The sequence below is a fragment of the Planococcus citri genome, chromosome 3 (assembly GCF_950023065.1).
Source record: "Planococcus citri chromosome 3, ihPlaCitr1.1, whole genome shotgun sequence".
Taxonomy (NCBI): domain Eukaryota; kingdom Metazoa; phylum Arthropoda; class Insecta; order Hemiptera; family Pseudococcidae; genus Planococcus; species Planococcus citri.
This window is the reverse complement of record NC_088679.1, coordinates 45,330,616-45,350,555: the sequence shown is the minus strand read 5'-3', so window position 1 is coordinate 45,350,555 and position 19,940 is coordinate 45,330,616. Positions and strand designations below refer to the sequence as shown.

At 35.1% G+C, this 19,940-nt stretch overlaps 1 protein-coding gene across 5 annotated transcripts in view; it reads left to right on the top strand.

The window, feature by feature from the left end:
* LOC135840685 (puratrophin-1-like) overlaps positions 1–19,940 on the top strand; it is a 166,867-nt gene that overhangs the window by 40,527 nt on the left and 106,400 nt on the right. The window contains exon 1 of one of the 5 annotated variants that reach the window (XM_065357315.1): positions 74–764. The exons of 3 other annotated variants lie outside the window; for them this stretch is intronic. Coding sequence is in view for 1 of the 2 variants with exons in the window: in XM_065357314.1 (XP_065213386.1) it covers positions 1,145–1,147 (3 nt within the window). In the remaining variant the exon portion in view is untranslated. Of the gene's footprint in view, positions 1–73; positions 765–1,129; positions 1,148–19,940 lie in introns of those variants that run through there. One more of the 5 variants, XM_065357314.1, reaches the window with a different exon arrangement.

Genomic DNA, 19,940 nt, shown 5'->3' with positions numbered 1-19,940 from the left:
AGGTAGGTATGATCAAAGTTTTTTTTTTTCAAAAATCAATTTATTAGTGGAAAAAATCATTGATTAAATATTTATTAAGGCAATTAAATTTTTACGGTTAATGAGACATGAGACTTCAAATGAATAAAAAAACGAACCTTATCTACCTCGAATACGAGTATTGGAGTATTGAGCTGTAAAACGCTGGCTGAGCCGATTGGTTTTCACGTTACTCAGATGGTTACACTGGTTGCCATGTTGAGGTTCAAGTTTAACAACATTCAGATCTGGCAGCTTCGTAACCATAACCACGGCTGTTGTACTATGTATGACGTATTGCGTTCGTTCGTGTAGTCATAGTCGTATGCGTTCTCTGTTCACCGATCGTGCAGCAGATGTATTGCGGTTGTGTCGAAGAATTTAATCGTTTTTCTGTTTCGCGAAAGTCGTGTTAAGTTTTTCGTCTTCAATTTTTGCGTACTTGGTTGTTCTTTAGCTTTATCTTCGGAGTGTTTGGTGTAATTTTGAAAGTTCTCGGGCGTTTTGTACGTGGTCCGCGTGTAACGTTTTCGCCGACAGGTGTGTCGTGTCGGTTTGAAGAACGTGAACCGAGTCTTCAAACCGCCGTCTGTAGTCTCCGTACTATTGAAAATCTATCGTGTTAATGTTCTTAAAACTAGCGAATTAATGGAGTGGAAAAAGTGGTTGCAGTGACCTTGGAAGACTTCGCAGCTTCGGATAAAAAATAACGCCGGAATAGTGTACAGTGTAGATATTTTTTTTCGGTGAGTTGAGTTCCTTACCTATACGTTCACGTACGTGTATTATGTAACGCTTTGTCGGTAAAATTTGCGTGAAATTTTTACATTATGAGTCATCGAACACGATGGTATTGTGCTGGAAAGATCAACAAGTGATATTAATGTTGCGTGGTGTCGTTGAAATTTACACCTTGATGCTTGGAAGCAATATAAAAGTGTGGAAACAAGATTAACTGGTCGAGTTGATCCGTTTTGCTGGACGAGTAACGATTTGAGAACGGTTTGTGAGATGCAGCCTTCGAATTTACGAGGAAAACTGACTGAGTGTGAAATGATTTATGGTTCAGTATTTTGGCGCCAAAATTTTCGTTCAAGTATCAAACAAATTACGCAGCTAACCAGCTATGGTAACTTATTCTTTACTTACTTGACAGTTTCTCATAACTCAAAAACTGTAACTATTCTGAATCTGAACGCTCATTTTCTTGAAACTAGTTTCTCAAAAAAAAATGAACCAACATTTTTTTCAAATGTTTGCTCTCGAAGTCGACTATCTATGTACTTCTTTCTAACACCATGAGCACTATCTTAGCAGCACTAGTGAGGTACTGGGACTGGGAACGCCTTTTTTTTGGTATGTACCAGAACCAGAATTCATGAACCCGGGTTTTTTGCCCCCAACAAGTGTTGCTGAATGCTAATTTCCCCAAAATTGTGTGAAATTGACGTTTCTTTGGAACGAGAAGGAAGAAGTCAGGGGCCATTGGTACTGGGGGAAATACTGGTTGCTGCTGATTTGTCGAAGTGACAAGTGTGACAGTTTCATGTACAAAAGAGGGGGGGGGGGGGGGTATTCGCAAGATGCCGAATAATCGGATGTTTAAAAAACAGAACTATATCCTCGCCTTTCTTCATTCCGTAAAAAAGGTCAAAAAATGTTGACGTTGAGCGTCAGAAATAGTATACTGTTTTTAAATTTTTTTGAAAGAATTAGATTCTGAAAATTTTAAAATGAAATTCGTAATATTTTATTTATTTGACTTTTCAAAAATATATTGGAAATAGAACTATTAAGTGCTTGAATAAAATTTTGAAAATGGTACATGGTAGGTAGGTATTTTTATGGGTTTACCTCAGCAATTTTCAAAAGAAGAAAAAACAAATGAAATTTAGGTGAAATTATGTTCAAAAAAGTGACATTAATTACTCTGGTCAAGTAGTAATTTTTGCCTGTTTTCGAAGGGTCCCAGAAATTGGAGCTCTGCAGACGCTTGGCTCATTAAAAAATTATTCTCAGTAGGTAAACAGAACAAGTGTTGAAGGATATTCATTTTGATTTTTATTATTTTCTCATGATTATTTCTGTATCACTAATTTAAAAAGTATTAAAAAATAATAACACAAAACGTACACTACATTTCTGGTCTTGGGAGGTTGAGATCCTAAACCTCTAGAGCTCAGGGCCCTAAAACCTTGGAAGAAGTGAACTGAAATACAAGTTAGGTTGTCAATATGGAATGGAAGACAGTATGCACCAATAGTCAACAGTGATTAGTACAGGGTGCCTAGAAATATCGAGTACCCCTAAAAAAGTTTTCTATACTAAAATACTTTGGTTGGTCACAGTGAATGATAATAATGATAGCACATGATTGGTTGTTGGACTGGAGAGATAACATTCCACCAATCATATGCATCTATTTCACTTTGCCAACCTATATTTTTAATGAAAAACTTTCTTTGGGGTACTCGATATTTCTGGGCACCCTGTAGTAAAATTAGTACCTATTTTAATTCTACAGGGTGCGCAGAAATATCATGTAGGTACCCCTAAAAAAGTTTCCTGCCAAATGTTTCATTTGATCACAGTGAATGATAATAATGATAGCACATGATTGGTTGTTGGACTGAGGTGATAAGATTCCACCAATCGTGTACATCTACAGTAGCGTGCAAATTAGTTTGGGACAGCAGCAAAATCACAACATTACACCATTTTTCAACAGCTCGCTACAACAATACCGCTAACAATTTTGAAAAAAAAATTACAGGGGGTGAAAGCCCTATCCTTTACGAAAATTTTGATGTGTTAGAACCAAAAAAAATAAGTTTCTATAAGCTCATAAAAGCTCACTGAAATAAAAATCAGAAAATTTTCAGTCTTTTAGTTTTCCGCATTTACCGGACGAACCGTATGTCGTAGCAAAAATCTGATGACATTACGCTGAAAGAGAATTAAATTCTCTACAATTTCGTTTCTATGAAATTTTCGTAGGACGCTCGGTTTCAAAACTGTACACCTTTAAAGTTTGAGTAAAAAACGTTGCTGCAACTTTTTTTTAGTAAAAAAACCAACTTTTTAAAACTAAAACTTCAAAGACGTGCAGTTTTGAAACAGAGCGTCCTACAAGAATTTCATGTTAACGAAATTGTAGAGAATTTAATTCTCTTTCAGCATAATCCCATCAGATTTTTGCTAGGACGTACGGTTTGTTCGATAAATGCGAAAAACTACAGTAGCGTGCAAACGTTGGTTTTTCTGGAAAAAAAAAGTTGCAGCAACGGTTTTTTACTCAAACTTTGAAGGCGTGCAGATTGGAAACCGAGCGTCCTACGAAAATTTCATAGTAACGAAATTGTAGAGAATTTAATTCTCTTTCAGCGTAATGTCATCAGATTTTTGCTACGACATACGGTTCGTCCGGTAAATGCGGAAAACTAAAAGACTGAAAATTTTCTGATTTTTATTTCAGTGAGCTTTTATGAGCTTATAGAAACTTATTTTTTTTGGTTCTAACACATCAAAATTTTCGTAAAGGATAGGGCTTTCACCCCCTGTAATTTTTTTTTCAAAATTGTTAGCAGTATTGTTGTAGCGAGCTGTTGAAAAATGGTGTAATGTTGTGATTTTGCTGCTGTCCCAAACTAATTTGCACGCTACTGTATTTCACGTTGCCAACCTACATTTTTAATTTAAAAAATGTCTTTCGTGTTCACAATATTTTTGCGCACCCTGTATTCCAGGAAAAATTGGATTTGATTAGGTTTGAACAGATCTATTCTGATTAGAACTTGATCAGGACGAATCCAGAGATGTGCGAATCTGATATGATCCAATTAGAAATCAGAATCAACCAGGTCTGATCAGATCCAATCACTTTCCCTTGTGAATTCTTTCTTTTTCTTAGTCCATGATTGAAATTACAATACCATAAAGAAGAACAAAACAATTATTGATACTAAGATTTGTGCTAAAAGAAACTCTGAAACCAGAATCAGTCAAAATAAAACTTGGTAATATTTTTATGTTCAAACCTGTGATCCAAGTGTTAGTGAAGTGTTGCTTTGAATTTCTTGATCTTCTAAACCCTTCATATGAACCCAAATTTTCATTTTTTTGTACCTTAAGGATGAAAAATTATTGGAACCTCTAAAATAGGTACCTGGTCAGTTTGTTTTTGTTTTGAGAGGAAGGCATAATACAGGGGATATCTCAATATTTGTATGTAGATATGGTATGTATTTATCAAGGTTCTGCCAGCTACAAGCTGACTGAAATTCGAAATTTTAAAGACAGTGAGCATTCGACGCCAATTGAGTGACAGCTGGCAAGAAGGTGCGTGAGACAGTTCATTCTACTAATGTTTGAAAAATTGATCATCAAATTAGAAAATCTAGTTCTGCTTACGCTTTTACAGTTTTCATCTAGGTTTATAGTGAAAAATCATGCATCGATACCGAGTGAGAAATCAGTGAAATCAACTGAAACCCCATTAAATCGCTCTTTTTTTCTTTCCTCTTTCTGAAAATCGGTCAAAAAAGAGCATTTCATACCAAGACATAACTTGTGGTTAATGGACAGACACTCGTAATACAAGATTTATTGGTCCGAACATTTGTAATTCTTTAATTCAAAGTTCACTGTGCGCTGTATGGCGGCAGCCAAGATGCCTGGCACTCGACTAGAGATTATTTTATCCGAAGAATCTCCATCTTTTCGAGTTGAATTCGTGTAAGAATTTGTTAGTATTCTCGATTTGTAGTTGAACAGTTTTTCTCTTAGTATTCTTGTCCATAATCAACTACACACCCGAAAGAAATAATAACACACATATGTAGCGATAGTTTTTTGGAATTTGTTATGTTTGTACATAAGAAGGTTGAAAATTCATCGTCTTAATTAGTAACTTGTTAAGCGATATTGAAAATCGTGCGGCTGTTCGTCATGAATCTGTTAATTGAACAAAAAGACTCGCTAAGTTATGTATACTACACATACAAATGTTTAGCACAGTATCTCTCTCACGAAACTAGTTTATTCTTCTACGATTTGTTTGTATTGTACGAGTATACTTGCCATGTTGTATTCTTCATAACGAGCGTAATATTTTTTAGCTGTTTTCTCTCTCTCTTTTTCTCTCTCCCTCTGTTGTATTTATTTGAAATTATTAGAAGATACGGTAAATTCGAACTCGAGATTTTCTTCTTGAAAAAGAAAACCATGGAAGACTGTCGGCTAAACACATGTTAACGAATTATGCGTTAATTATGTATGGGAACAGGTGCATAATTGCAATGATGAAGGCATGCATTTTGTTACATGTGATGCGGTTTTGTTATTCTCTCTTGTAACAGTTCAACGAATTGAGGTTTCAATGAGTGTACTCGATGACGAATAAATTAAACTGTGTAAAAGGGTTATAAAGTGTATTTTCAGTGTGTTCATTCTCAGTAGGTATTCTTCCAATTGACAAAATTATTATAACTGTGGGATTGTGGGACAATTATTTTGTCGGTGTGTTTGTACTTGGTGAAAAGTTAACTTTGTGTGCTTTATTTGAGCAAGAAATATGATATCATTGAAAGTAAACAAAACTCACGCTGATGGATGTCCCGTTTATAAAAGTTGCTCAATAATTTGAGGTACTATGTAGTTGACTTATTTGGAAGGAATTACCTATTAAAGGAAGTTCAATGTGCCTATTTCCGAACGAGTGGTATTGGAGATGGCTATTGCGAGTACTTCTCCTGTATCCTGAACTCCCAACGTGGAACGCCTCCAAAAAGCTATCAACGGTGGTCGTTGGCCAAACATATAAAGCTCAATGTTTCGTCCATGCCACAAGAGTTGTAAAGGCGATGAGGACAGTCTTGGGACAATGCAATATGGAAGGAGCTGCAAGAAGAGGAAAATCTTCAACCAGATAATTAAATTATATTTGTTTCTATCTCATTCTGTAAGGCGAAAGGCCGAAAGTCATTTTGAAAATCAATGAACTTCAGCTTCTGGAAATCCACATCTAAAGATCTCTTGCCTGTACAAATTTATGAATCCTCATATGCATGATCCCCTCATCCGTGCAAATGGGCAAGATGTTCCACCATTGTCTTACATCTAGCAATCCACGGTGGTAAAAATATTTTAAACGTGATTAAAAGAACAATACAGAGCAGCTTGTATAGTAAACTAGCAGATAAAACTTATGTACTGCTCCGTGATTATTTAAGAAGTAATTGTGTTGTCTTATGCGTCGTGGTCTTGAGCTTGTATTCTTGTAACCAGGGGACGGATTCTCTTGTTTTCTCGGCGGTTCCTCTGTTGATTGCAAAATACTGAGGTAAGATTTATACGTATTATGCTGGCAGAGACCACACCAGTATCCCTTTTTATATATATTAGCTCGTCTCAAGGTTCAGTTGTATTATGAGTCTGTCCCATCTTACTACGAACGTGGTTGTTCATTTTCATTGAGTTGAGAACATATTATAGATATAGGTATTCTCATCCAACTTGGAAGTTTACTTTATCCCTGAGTAATGCGATATTATTGAACCATTATCAGTAAGTTTACTACGACGTACTTTGTATATTAATTGATAACGGGTATTGTTCGGTGATGAATCGAGTATTTTTGTGTCTTCTTATTATATCATACTGAACAAAGGTACAGTATTGTAGTTTAAATGATGGAAATATCAATACGAATACATAATGTGTGCTGCTCCATTAGTTTGCCACTGCCAGCATATGACATTCTAGACGTTATATTCGTACGTAGTTATCACGCATATGGTCGAAACCCTCTCATTTTTTACGATGACAATTAATTTTCCATTCGATGAGGTAAAAATTCAGAATTTTTTCTATCTGATACATTAAATTACATCATCGCCCACCGGTAATGATCTCCAACTCTATGAGCATGAGATAACCTTAATGATGAGATCACATTCGAACTATGTACGAGACTGAAAGCTATACGAATGCATTTTGTATTGTGATAACTGATAACTTATGTATGTAGGTACCTATATGTAGGTACTATGTAATCTGTAGGTTTATGGAATATCCGTTGGTTGGTTACATATATTTGACTCGCCGGAAAAGTACGCGATAGATGTATACGATCTATGATGATCTCGTAGTTTGAATTGTTGAACAGGTATGGAAACACAGGTACTACACGTTGTGTGCTTGCTTGGTAGGTATAGGTACCAGTTTTCCCTCTTTGTGTGGTGAGGCTAAAAGACAGAAGGCTATTGTTGAACCAACAAAAACAGGTGCTGATGTTGAACCAGTAAGACGTCGAGGAGTTTTAGTTTTGGTTACTTTACTATCATCAGTTTTGTATCCACCTTATGTGCCTATGGTCGGTTCTCTGGCTCTGCTGCATGTCATGAACTGTGTGAGTCATACTCTGCATTCGGTTAGCGGTAGATGTACGATCAAGCTACCTACGATGTACCGAGAAGAATAACGTATATGTGTGTGTACTGTGTACTATGTGCTGTACGAGTACGTATATAACGCATACCTACACATATCGTTGGTATTATTTTATTTGCAAACAATGGACACTGCCCTTTTATGTGTATCCCGCCAAATCTGCGGCAGTGTTACCTTGGTTGTTGTGGATTCACCTTGAATAGTTTAAAGAACATGTGCTTTTATGTGATAGGTAGATAGGTATAGGTATGTAGAGGCACAGCATGTATGTGTAGTATGACTTTACGATAGCGTGAGTACTTTCGAGATTAATGGACAAATTTATTCCTGCCAGAATGGCCTATTTAGGAGTGTTGACATTTTGAAATTATGCCAGATTTGCTTGTACATACAACGACAACGGACCGGTTCAATACGTATAAAGATATGAAAATTTCGATACGTTTAATTTGTAAACTTTTATTGTACAGTATCAACGTCGCGGTGTTGAAATTATAGTACCTTACGCGCTGTAAAACGTATTATTTATGAATGTATGTGGTGTAAAGGTCGCGATTTTTTCGATAATGTGTTATCTTATACTGATACAGTACGATGATAAAAAGTAGTAACCTTGCGATTGTATTTTTGAAAATTATTTTTAATAAGTGACCCCATTATGAGGGAAGAATTAGTTTTAGGGCAAGTCAATCGTCTATAGATAAATTTCTTTTCCGCTATTTGGTTAGAAAATGTAGTAATTCAATTTAATAAAAATATGTATAGGCAAGTTTAACGAAGGAAAAGAAAGAGAACAACCGATCGTCCACGAAAAAAAAAAGATTAAAGTTGAATAAATCATCGGTAAAATATAGTAAATGACAGGTGACCTATATTATGGTGAAAATTTGTTGTGTTTTTTTCAACTGTGTCTATCTAATTTGATAAAATCGGGTATTTGTACCATACGAGTACCTAGACCCTTTCTATATACTAAACTAAGGTGTGTTTTCGATGAATACGTAGGCCATACCTATGCTTCTTGTTTTCTAATAAGCGAATAGAATCAACTCAACGGAACTGAAGAAAGAGAAATATAATTACCGATATTGGGGAATTCGTTTTGGGTTAATTAATTTGTATTCTCTAAATTGTAGGTATAGTTATTCTCGTATTCGCGAAACTCTCGTGAAAAGAAAATTTTCCCATTTGGTGTGGTTAAGGAGTGTGCACGTTTTGTTACCTTTCTTTATTCACATACGACGATGATGTGAGATTGTGTTTTAGGGAGAGGGTGAAATTTTTGAGTTTTTGAAGGGGTGAGAGAAGATAATAATAAAATTGAATGTGAAATGATCCAACTTTCTCCTATCAAAATTCTCAAGTGGAATGAAAGTTGTGGATTGAGTTTGAGGGGAAGATTGCAGGCATCTCAAATGGCCCTTCATTGAGAGTTCTTTTCAAGTCCTTATTTAAAAGTAGAAAAAAATTGTGATCAAGTTGGAAAATTTCTGTTTCCGACTCTTTGTTGACTGTTCATTTAGATTTTTTCATTTCAACCCAAAAATAAGAACGACGTAATTCGTTTCTATTTTCACGATTCTAAGTGAAAACGACATGAAAAGAAATTATGACTTGAAAATTTCCTGTACTTTTTACAAATAATTTCTGGATCTTTTAAATTGAAAACTGTATTCATGATTGTTCTCAACTCGAGTCGTTAATTTCCTTAAATATCAAAAATGTAACTCGGAACGAACGTCGCGTCGGTTGAATTGGAATTTCTTGTCGAATAAAAAAATTTCCTTCCACTTCTTGAACCACAAATTTTCAAAAGTTTTCGCCTTCGCGATTTTTTTTCCTTGTGCGGGTAAAAAATTGACATACCTAAAATGATATTATTCTACTTCTTCAATTATGAACTTTTGAACGGTTTTGCGCTCTGTTTGGTTGGGCCGATTTGCAGTCCCTGTCTAAAATTTAAATTTCTGAGAAGTTAAAGCACATAGGTACTTATTAAAATCTAAAAAATATCAAATTCAGAAAAATTAAATTAACTCATTTTTTTCCTGTTGGATTGGAAAATTTGCAAAACTTTCCCCCTCGTTTCTCCAATGCCACTTTACTTTCCTTTTCTGCAATGGAATTGAAATTTTCAAAAAAAGTTTCCAATCAATAATGAATCCAGAAAAATCTACTTCAACCATCAAAAATAATCCTTTTTTTCCAACTTTTTCGCATGAAATTTCCAGAGCTTTCGCCCTTATCTCACTTGGTCCTATTAGCTTTCTTTTTCTCAAATTCAAATTATTACCTCATGAATTAATTAAAGGTTTTAAGATTTTTTCATTTGCTTCACTCGGGCCAATTTTAATCTCACATTATGAAAAATGTATTTTAATGAAACAAAAAATTTGCTCATAATATCAACCTTTTTTCAAGTTGTAGATTCATTGCTCAATTACAATTTACAATTTGGCATAAAAATTTCTAAAATGATTACTTGATATAGTAAGTTGAATAAATCAGTAGTATTGAGGTCCTTTTTGGTCCTTTTTTGGTGTGAAAAGTCTGAAGTCCTCTTTTTTTCTACTAGGTATATTACATGGAGTTATGCAGTTGAGAAGATATGGAATATGAAACTCATCAATTTAATCAACAAGATACTTATTTATGTTTTCAATTATTTCTGAATAAGTTATTAAGTGTATTTTTATTTCTTACGTAGGTCTATAGGTATATTGGAAAAAGAAGACGAGTGTAATAATACACCTCTGCGTGCTTAGTTAATGCAGTCGTACGCATATTCCTCTTACACTCGCATCGCATAGTCATTATAATTGTAAACTTGAGACCTGATTGTTAAAGCAAAGCGATTCCAACATTAATAATAAGTAATCTAAGAAATGCAACGATTCATTCATCTGATGAAGTTCACAGCAAAGATTCAGCTAGACCTATGGTTTGAACAAAGTCGCCAAATACAATGTCTAACTAGGCGTGTACCTTTACATTTTTCTCCTAATGAAATGAAGGAGTTTCATCATAATGTAGTAGGATAGGCTTAAGACGAATGTAAAAATAAAAAGGAGTAATTGTGTTGTAAGAATTATATAACTCGATTAAATCAGTTACCTATCGGTACATAGCATACTTTTTAATCAGCTGCGCAAGTAGGTGTCGAGTGTCCGGTCGCCACGCCGCCCGGTGCAGCACGCCGTCTAAAAAGTACCTCATCTAACCTTGACAGAAGGTCAGCATTTTTAGTATATGTGGTCTTCCGTAACCGTATATGAGCGCTTTTGCGGTATCGAGAAAATTTCAAACACACATGCTAGTTTTTAGCGACAACTTCCTGAATGAATAACAATAGCTTCGGTCATTATTTGCGTTAATACTCGTTTTAACGTTAACTGGCAGCAGCAGTCTGACCACCAAGTCCAACAAACCGTGACCAGGTTCATCGTTGTTTCGCTGATAATTTACTTAATTAGGATGATACGCTAGGTGTAAAGTGATTAAAAGACTAGGAGTTTTACATAGCTTTCCTTATCTTTTTTCTCCACTCGAATACCTGGATGATAAACTAGAGGTTTCACCCATCATCGTTTTTAGTGTATGAGTGTTGGATAATCGTGCATGCCCAATATAGGAACGTTGACATTTTTCTCCTTTTTTGAATGATTACAATGTTGTAGGTTTACTGTCGTAATAATTTTGTGATTATTTTTTGTTCTGTATAGAAAGAATATAGGTATATGTACCTATCTACCTAGGTAGTTTTAAATTTAAATATGAAAACATTGGAAATGTTAGAAAATATCATTCACATGTATGTCGTCGGATATTCTTGTGTCGCCTACGAATTGCCATGAAGTCGCACAATCGCGATAAAAATCCGCTCGCATTATCAGGATAAGTGCTATACAAGGTGCCAGTGCATGCATATAGGCCAATAGGTGTGTTACAGTACGACAGCAGATTTGTTCAACAATAATTTATTACTACGTAATGATTTATTTTACATTATTATCAAACGCCCTTTACCCTATTATTGTGATTTTTCTCCAACAAGCAATTGTATTGTTGAAAGTTGGATATTATAAGTGGATACATTTTTCCATTGCCACACACAAGCCTAATTGAAAAGTTTCTACTGCGATCAAATTCGCTACAACTTTGGTATGTGTCAGCCAAGGTTATAAGTCGCAGAAAAATTGAAATGTTGAGGATCGTTTCATCAAATTGTTTTCTTTTCTCAAGCTGAGAAAAAGGAGGGATTATCATAGGACGACTATTCAGCATGGTGCTGGAAATGGAACCAATTTTCATTAATCTTGCTTCAGTTGTTTTCTCTTATAAATTCGTCTAATTTTGGTTTGATGTGCTCAATGTTTCTGATTCTGAGCACGCTGTAGCTATTGTACCGTGATATTATGACTATGAAAAGTTTTGAACCTCTCTCTGCTCCTATTCGAACATCCATTCCAGGTTGTAAAAATGGCACGTTTGTTGTACTACATGGTGTCAGTAGAATAAAAAGCTTTGAAAAATTACCGTTCGTGTACCTAACATTGTATCGTGCCCTATGTACGCTCAGTCGCAGTCGCACACCCAGTCACTGTGTATAGTGCGTATGTACACTTTGACATCGAAATAATAAAAGAAAAACCTTAAGGTTGGGTTGCTGGATATGATGTGTTGGAATTCGTTTTGACGTTATGCGACAAGAGTGATGATAATTGTGGCGAGCATCGATACCGAGAAATTCTTTTTCATTTACTCAATACCAGTACCACAGATTTTATGACAGTACCTGTTGGTTGTACGAGTAAGTCAAGGCTGACAGAGTAATGACGCGATCAGGTATCTTTTTTATCATATCATTACTTGGGCTGTTTTGCAATATAATATCGTTTATCATTGCAATTTGTTATTCGTCGGGCAATGCGATAGATTACTATTTTTACATGGATTGTTTGTCTCCGTCGTGTACCATAGACTTGTTTTGTTTTAGTTGTAGAAATGTAGATGCTTTCCTTTTAATTGCAAATGTGTTTCATTTGTAGAGACATTTTCTGCTGTAAACTGTGTGGTTCGATTTGTAGCATTTTCAATTTCTTGTACTTACACATTGATACCTATTACCTACTCATTCATAATTTCAATTTTGTATGATTTTTTTGCCCCCCTTTCTATAAACTTGAAGCTTCTTGAGTGAAAAATAATGTAGAGAAATCCTCTCACAGGTGAGTAGTTGTAATCTGTCATACTTAGGAACTGTAAAGAATTGTAACCCCCTCAATTTGAGATTGCAGTAGAGGAATTGCATGGGGAACTGGAACAGGTACCTCAAAGGAGAAAATGATTTGAGTCTGATCAGATCTTACACATGATCTAATCCGGTCAAAACTCTGATTCCAGTTATAAAAATATTCGGGTCAATGAATGGGTTTAGAAAAGCCACAACTCAATTTTTAGCTGCCCAAAATTTCCACGCTTTCTGGAAAAATGTCAAGATTCTGGATAAATATACAGTCGCGCAGAAGGCTGCAGAATAACTCGAAACTGTGATATTTGGGTAGATGGCGAGGGAAGGGGGTGGTTTTAGACAATGCAAAGCCATTCGTGCAAATTTCAAAAAAATTTCCATCAACAGGAAATTTTTGATTTTTTGAATTTATCATTTTTTTTTTTTTTTGATCAGAACAACGCACTTGAGATGTCCGCCTTGAAATCTGGCTATAATGTTTACAAAATCGTCAAGTATAGTAGTTCGAAAATGAGCCATAACTCAACTTTTAGTTGCCCAAATTAATTTCCATGGTTTCTGAAGAAATTTAAGTTTTGGGAAAGTGATGGAATTCGGATTTGAGGGATTGGTTTCGTACGAGACAAACCCATTCTTGCACATTTTTGAAATTCCCCATGAACAGAAAATTTTAGATTTTTTGAATTTTTTCCTTGTAAACTATTTGGTAAAAAAATGCACTTGAGGTGTTCATCTATGGAAATTGAGCCAAATGGAAATAAATTCGTTTTATAAGTCGAAGCCACTCTTCATTTTTAGCTGCACAAATTCATTTTCACGCTTTCCAGAGAAATTTCAACTTTCTGGAGAGAACAAAAATCACGCTGGAGGCTCCGGAATAACCGGAAATGGTAAAATTCCGTTCGAAGGAGTGACTTTGACTATTAGCACAAATTTCGTCATTCTTTATGTAGATATTCACTTTTTCAAAAAAGCATAATTTGCCGAAAATGGTTATTGAGTAATTTTGAATTTCCAAAAATTTGACGAAAATCGAAAAGCTGAAATTTTGGTCACGGGGCCCGGAAGTTTTCGTATCATCTCTCCAAAGGCAGCTCCAGAGTTTGGTCAAAATCCTCCTAACATTTTTTTTCCACGATCCGCCCTAATACAGTAGGTAAGTAAGTAGGCTACTTAAATTTCGTACCCAACTGTCATCGTAAGTGCGATTGCAATGAATAGTTTTGAGTTTTGTGCTAGAATTCGGTACTAACGAATAATGAAACAGATTACATTCGCTTTCATACCATTGCATCTGTATTTAATTAAGTATTCAGTTTGTTTTGGGTACTACGATATCTTATCACATTTTCGAATTGAAATAAAAACTGCTCGTATCTTTTTAATCGCCATTAAAAATCCACGAATAAAAATCTCATATACCAGCGAAACTTGAACGATAAAAAATTTAATATGGTTGATTTCAATTGCTCAACTGAGAGAAGAAATGAAAATCATAATACACATGTACAGTACGAGTCCATTAATACATATTATCTGTTTCGTAGAAGTTTACTGATTAGCCATAGACTGAAAATTGACCTTCCAATTACAAACCAATTTGAAAATTTTTTTAGGTAATATCGGGTTAAAATTACACGTTGTGAGCTGCGCGGCGGCGTACATGATTAATGAAAAAATACCTTATGAACTCTTTATCGTTTAAGCAGTTGATTGCTTTTTGTGTGAGGTAAACTGCGGCCGAAACCGAAACTTTCATAATTAAGACGTTGGCGAGAAAACGAGACGAGCGTTGTGAATTTGCTGCAGTTGACTGAACTAAGCATCATTTTACACGTAGGTAAACCGATTGAACGAAATTCAATATCGACTCGACTTTCGATTTTATTTCGCATATACTCGCCATTGGAAAGTAAACGGACGAGTTATTGTCAAAATTCCGTCAAGATTTGCAGGTATGCAGACAATATGTGTGTGTACTTGCTACGTACGTAGGTCTTTAGGTCCAAGCAGATATACCCAAACCTTACAGGAGAGCTGCGAAGATACCATAATTATACACAATGAAACACGCCGTACAGTCCGGTCAAGTTGGAAGCAAAATCATTCTTGAATTCGGCAACTTTCGCATGAATTTTTTTAAACAAGCGTATAGAATCGGACGAGACGAGTCCGAAAAAAGGTGTAATTTGTTGTAGTATATTTTAACCTAGTGAGACGATTAAAACCAGATTTGGAAAGTGTGCCATTAACGGACTGCCTTTAGGTTCTTATGTGATGGAATACGTTTAACGACGGAAAATTTACAAGTGTTTGATTGATTTTTTTTTTTGAAGGTGTAAAATTGTACCTAGTGCCTACTAAAGAGTTACGTAAGCGCATTTACGTAGGTATTGCTGATAAGAGGTTCTCTTGTGTCGTGATGTGATGTACCAGGATACGTACTCGTGTGCTTGTGTTGGTACCTATAAGGTATACGTTGAAGATACCTATATAAATTATGGAGTGTACGTGTAAATAAGACTGCCAAACTATACATAGGCGCATATATTTTCTATCTGCATATAGGTGCATACATATTACCTATACCTACCGGACGAGAAGATATTCGTGTTTTAAGAAGTAATAGTATATGTAATCACCTTATGGTACTCGGTAGTGCGGTCTTCAGTGTTCAGAAAATGACACTCGAATGGTGAATAGATGTGGAGGAGTGATGTGCCTATATAACTGCCTATGTGTATAGCTTAGGATGTATATGTAGAAGAAAATGAGACCTGGTGTACGGATGATAAATATAAGCAAATAATAGAATCGTGCTTTGTATAAATGTTATCCGACGTATAGTTTGCGGTTCGTACCAAAATCACCGCGCGGCCGCTGCGATATTTACACAAGCCATTTTTCTTTGTAAAGCTCAACACGTCTTATGTAATTATCGAACGTTGGTATAAATTACATTCGTCTCGAGAGCTAAAATACCTTAAGAATGCTTTCGGTCTTTCGGTCTGGAAAACATGCCGTTTGAAATATGCGCGTGATTCGTGGTCTGTGTGGTCTTCGTGCAAATTGCGCCTGTTTAAATTCTATTTACCGAGTAGTTGTTGTTTTTTCTCTTATTTTACTAGCGCGATATTGTTCCATGTACCCTTATACCCCTTTGATATAATATAAATTATAATACTTACTCGTATAATCTCGTGATGTATTAAATCAATTTTCATTTTTCTTTCTCATATTATATACTCGTATACCTTACTACTGTCAATTTCGTGTGAATCGGCTCAGAAAGTGAAATGGTAAAAGGTTATTCGACGTTGTTACCGAGTAATTGGCTTCAAATTGCGTGCCTACTGGATTCTCCATGTCTGGGCATGGGCTATAGAGGGTGAGTTGCAGATAAAGGGGTTTGCATCGTGAGCATCGCGAAGGCGCAATTTCTACGTACAACCAATGTCTTGATTTTTATGAAGAAGACAATGAGCTACAAAATAGCATTACATGTTTCGTTGTGTGTACAAGAAACACCTACGCGCGTCTCTCGTTATGTTCTTCGTGGTCAGCTAAGAAGGTAATGAATTTTCGTAACCTTTTTGTCGTAACACCTACATAATTTGTCAGGTATAACGGAAGTCTTAAATCGGACGCGGGGCGACTCGGCGCGCCGTTTCCAGTTTATGGAATGCAGTTTGTGTTCTTTTTTCTGCCATTTTTACGACTACGTGTATTTGCGAGAGGTTATTGAAGCGTAAATTTTGCATTTGTGAAATTATCGTCGATAGTATTTGCATACTTATGAGATACCAATGATTGGATTGGGCGAATTTGGCTGCGATGTTTTTGTGCTACTGAAATGAGAGCGGATACCAACCGGTTGGTATTGGTGATCGATGTAAATCAAAAAGTCGTCGCGTATATGATCTTAAATACAGGTAATTTTCTATGTCTTGATAATGTTGACAAAATTTTTATCCCTTTTGAAATTCTTATTCGTTGGCCATTGACCTAAATCTGGTCAAACTCGAGTCTTCTCACTTCCTCATAGTATATGGTTCGATAGATTATAGATTTCAATCGATCGTTATGTGATACCTCAAATAAAAAACCTTTCGTTTATTCGACGAGTTTGTGTACCTACTTTTAATCTTGACAATGTTCTTCATCGAAGTCCAGTGACATGTATTTTGGCAAATGGCTCGGTACTTGAAATACACACCGCATCTTGTATACCTAGATATTGAACTTTCTAACATAGGTAAATTACCGTTGGGATATTACAGCTGTAAGGCATTGGGTTTTTAACGTTATATTCGTATTGAAGATTCAACTACATACTCGTGTACGTACGCTTTGTACACATTGTACGACTTTTACTGTTATTCAGCATCACTTTCTATGCTACGAAGTGAATATTAATCCATCGATCAACAATCATTGTTCGAGAAAAATCATTGCCTAAATTTACGCGTTGATTAATAATTCTTATTTATGTTAGCTATTTTACCCGATAGAAAGCTGAAACAAAAGTATCGATGATTTTTTTAGCCCGATTTTCTTCGGAGAAAAGACGATGAGGCTATTATGCTCAATAAGTCTGTTGGAATTTCGAGTGAGATGGTTCGCGTAATCCCTTTTTATGTTCCTATAGGTATCCATTTTTATCATTTTTATATTGTGTTTAGAATTTTCAAAATTCTTATGAGAGTTTCAGTTAAGAACCATACCCAGCTAAATTCAGTCTCTTAGCCATCGATTTCACTAATTGTTTTACTGAAGCATGGAGAATCTGGGACCTACGGGTAGCTCACATGTACTGTCCAATCAAAAAATGAAAGATCCTACGGAGTTTTGAATTTTACAAAAAATTAAGAAGAATTAAATGTCCAATTATTACTTTGGAAAGTCGTGGTTCCTGGTCAAATTTCAGCTACATAGGTAGATTAGTTTTAAATCTCAATTTTGATCCGTCGAGATTTAGTTTTTGAGAGCTCAATTTTTTCAAAAAATGTGAGTGGACAGCTATAACTCTAGAAGTTTTCTATCGTGTTCATATCCTATCTACTACATAATACGTTTTTGAAGTCACGTCCAATATGAATGGAAAAATATTTTTAAGCCGAAATTTTTCAAAAAAGTTCTTAGAATTTTGAAAAGAGTACTTAAGTGAGAGGGAAAGTAAAAAAAAAAATGAGCAATTTTCTCAAAACCTCATTTTTCAGGGTAAAAATACATTTTCAAACAAATTATATCTACCTATTCACTTTGAATTATGAAATAAAAATAAAACGTTGTCAGAACGAAACAAGTGTTCAAATTTTGTGACAATCGAGTGAAAAATTTTTTTTCGCTACCTATCAAAAAATGTTGAAAACTCGTTTTTTTGCGTTTTCTATGAAATTAATTGGTTTATTCACTGCAGGGGTTTGATGAGCTAAAATTTACGCAGGATTGTGTTTAATAACCTAACAATCTTCAAAATCTCATTAATTGTGTTCTTTCTTTCTTTTTTTTTTCATAATGAAACGCTAATTACTGGAATTTGTGAACTTGGTAATTTGCAGTTCAGACCCTGAAAAGTTTGGTTTATTTTATCCTATCGATCGATTGATTGATAGTGCTAATTTTAGATCTTCTCAGAGGCTGAATGAAGTAATCCACGATCGATCGTGCAATAAAATGCGGAAAGTACAAAACATCCGTAAAGGATGCTGTGAAATAGAGTGCTTGTATGTATAGAAGGATGATTGTTATCAGTGAAAAAATATGGTTTTAATCACGGACTACCTGGACGCAGTTCTTCGTTGTTAGAATATTGATTTTCATTATAATCGTTCAATTGTTTTGCGGCTATAACAAGTTCATGAAAATAGAAAAAAAAATAGTATCTCGAATAATTGCGTAAGACTAGGTAATCTAGAAATATTTTAAAGAGAGTACCTATCTTTTGCCTCCCATGGTTTGTCATGGTAATTCATATCACGCGGAAATTAGTGTTTGGAAGCGGAAAAATTGTAATTTTACTGATAAATTATACACTGATGTGTGTGCATTTGTGAAAATGGTACAATGTAGAGTATATAAGTATTCATAAATTAGTACCCTATATTCCTAGAACACTGACTTTGGTATTGTGACGTAAGATGACAGTCATTTCCAATGCGAAAATGAACCCCACCCGCTATCCGGTCTGTTAGATACTTCTGCGAGTATTTATAAAATTTGTCGGAGATTTATAAACGGCACACCGGTCTGGAGGTTGTTTCCAGAGGAGGATTTGTGTATGCAAATCACGCGGCGTGGCGCGACTGCGAAATGACGAGTAGGTTTCTCAGTGGTGGAATTTTATTCAACAGACATGTGGTCGGTTTGTGAAGGGAATGACTTCGTACAGGTTTGCAAGTTTTAAAATGCAAACAAGTCTGAATTATTGTCTGCATGTGTGCTGTATCTTGGTATAAGATTCTTATAACTGGAAATTAATATTCTATACAAGAGATTATGAGTTGTTGAAATCGCGACATGAATATAGCCCAAAGTGGCGTCTAGAATCATCGCATGAAGGGATATTACTTGCGGAGTGGAGGCGGATGAGTAAAAATTACCAACTGTGTATGTAGATATTAAAATACCATGTTGTATTCTCATTTTTCTGCGAGGAAAAAAAAGGTCATCGCCTTTATGAAATTTTCAATTTCTCGTTCTGGACAGGCGGTATCAGTTGTTTTGTTCATTTCATTTGAGAAAAAAAAATATTTAAAAATGGAAGTTGCTTTTCAACTGTGAAATATTCCTGTCATGAGTGATATTCTTTTTAACATTTTTGATAGTATAGATGCGATGACATTTTTCTATTAGCCATGTATATTAAGTACCTACGCGCATGGACATGTTTTCAAGCTGGGGTCAATCCAAAAAAATACGATAGGTGTGTTTTTAAAAATTTTATCCAGAAATTTATTTTACTGACAAATTACGCTATACTACGAAATGACTTGGAATTTTTGTTTAAAATATTTAGAAGATGAAATTGATAAAACATCCAAAAATACATCACTAAAAATAATTTTAGTTGCTGAATTTCATTTCTCGATTTTTGGCGATGTGGTTTATATCTAATTATTACTATCTCAATTCGATTAACAAACTTTCCTGAAATTCTGTATTTTCTTCTGTCACTTTTAATTTCAATTCGCGCTAATTTGTTGTTGATTTTTGAATATTT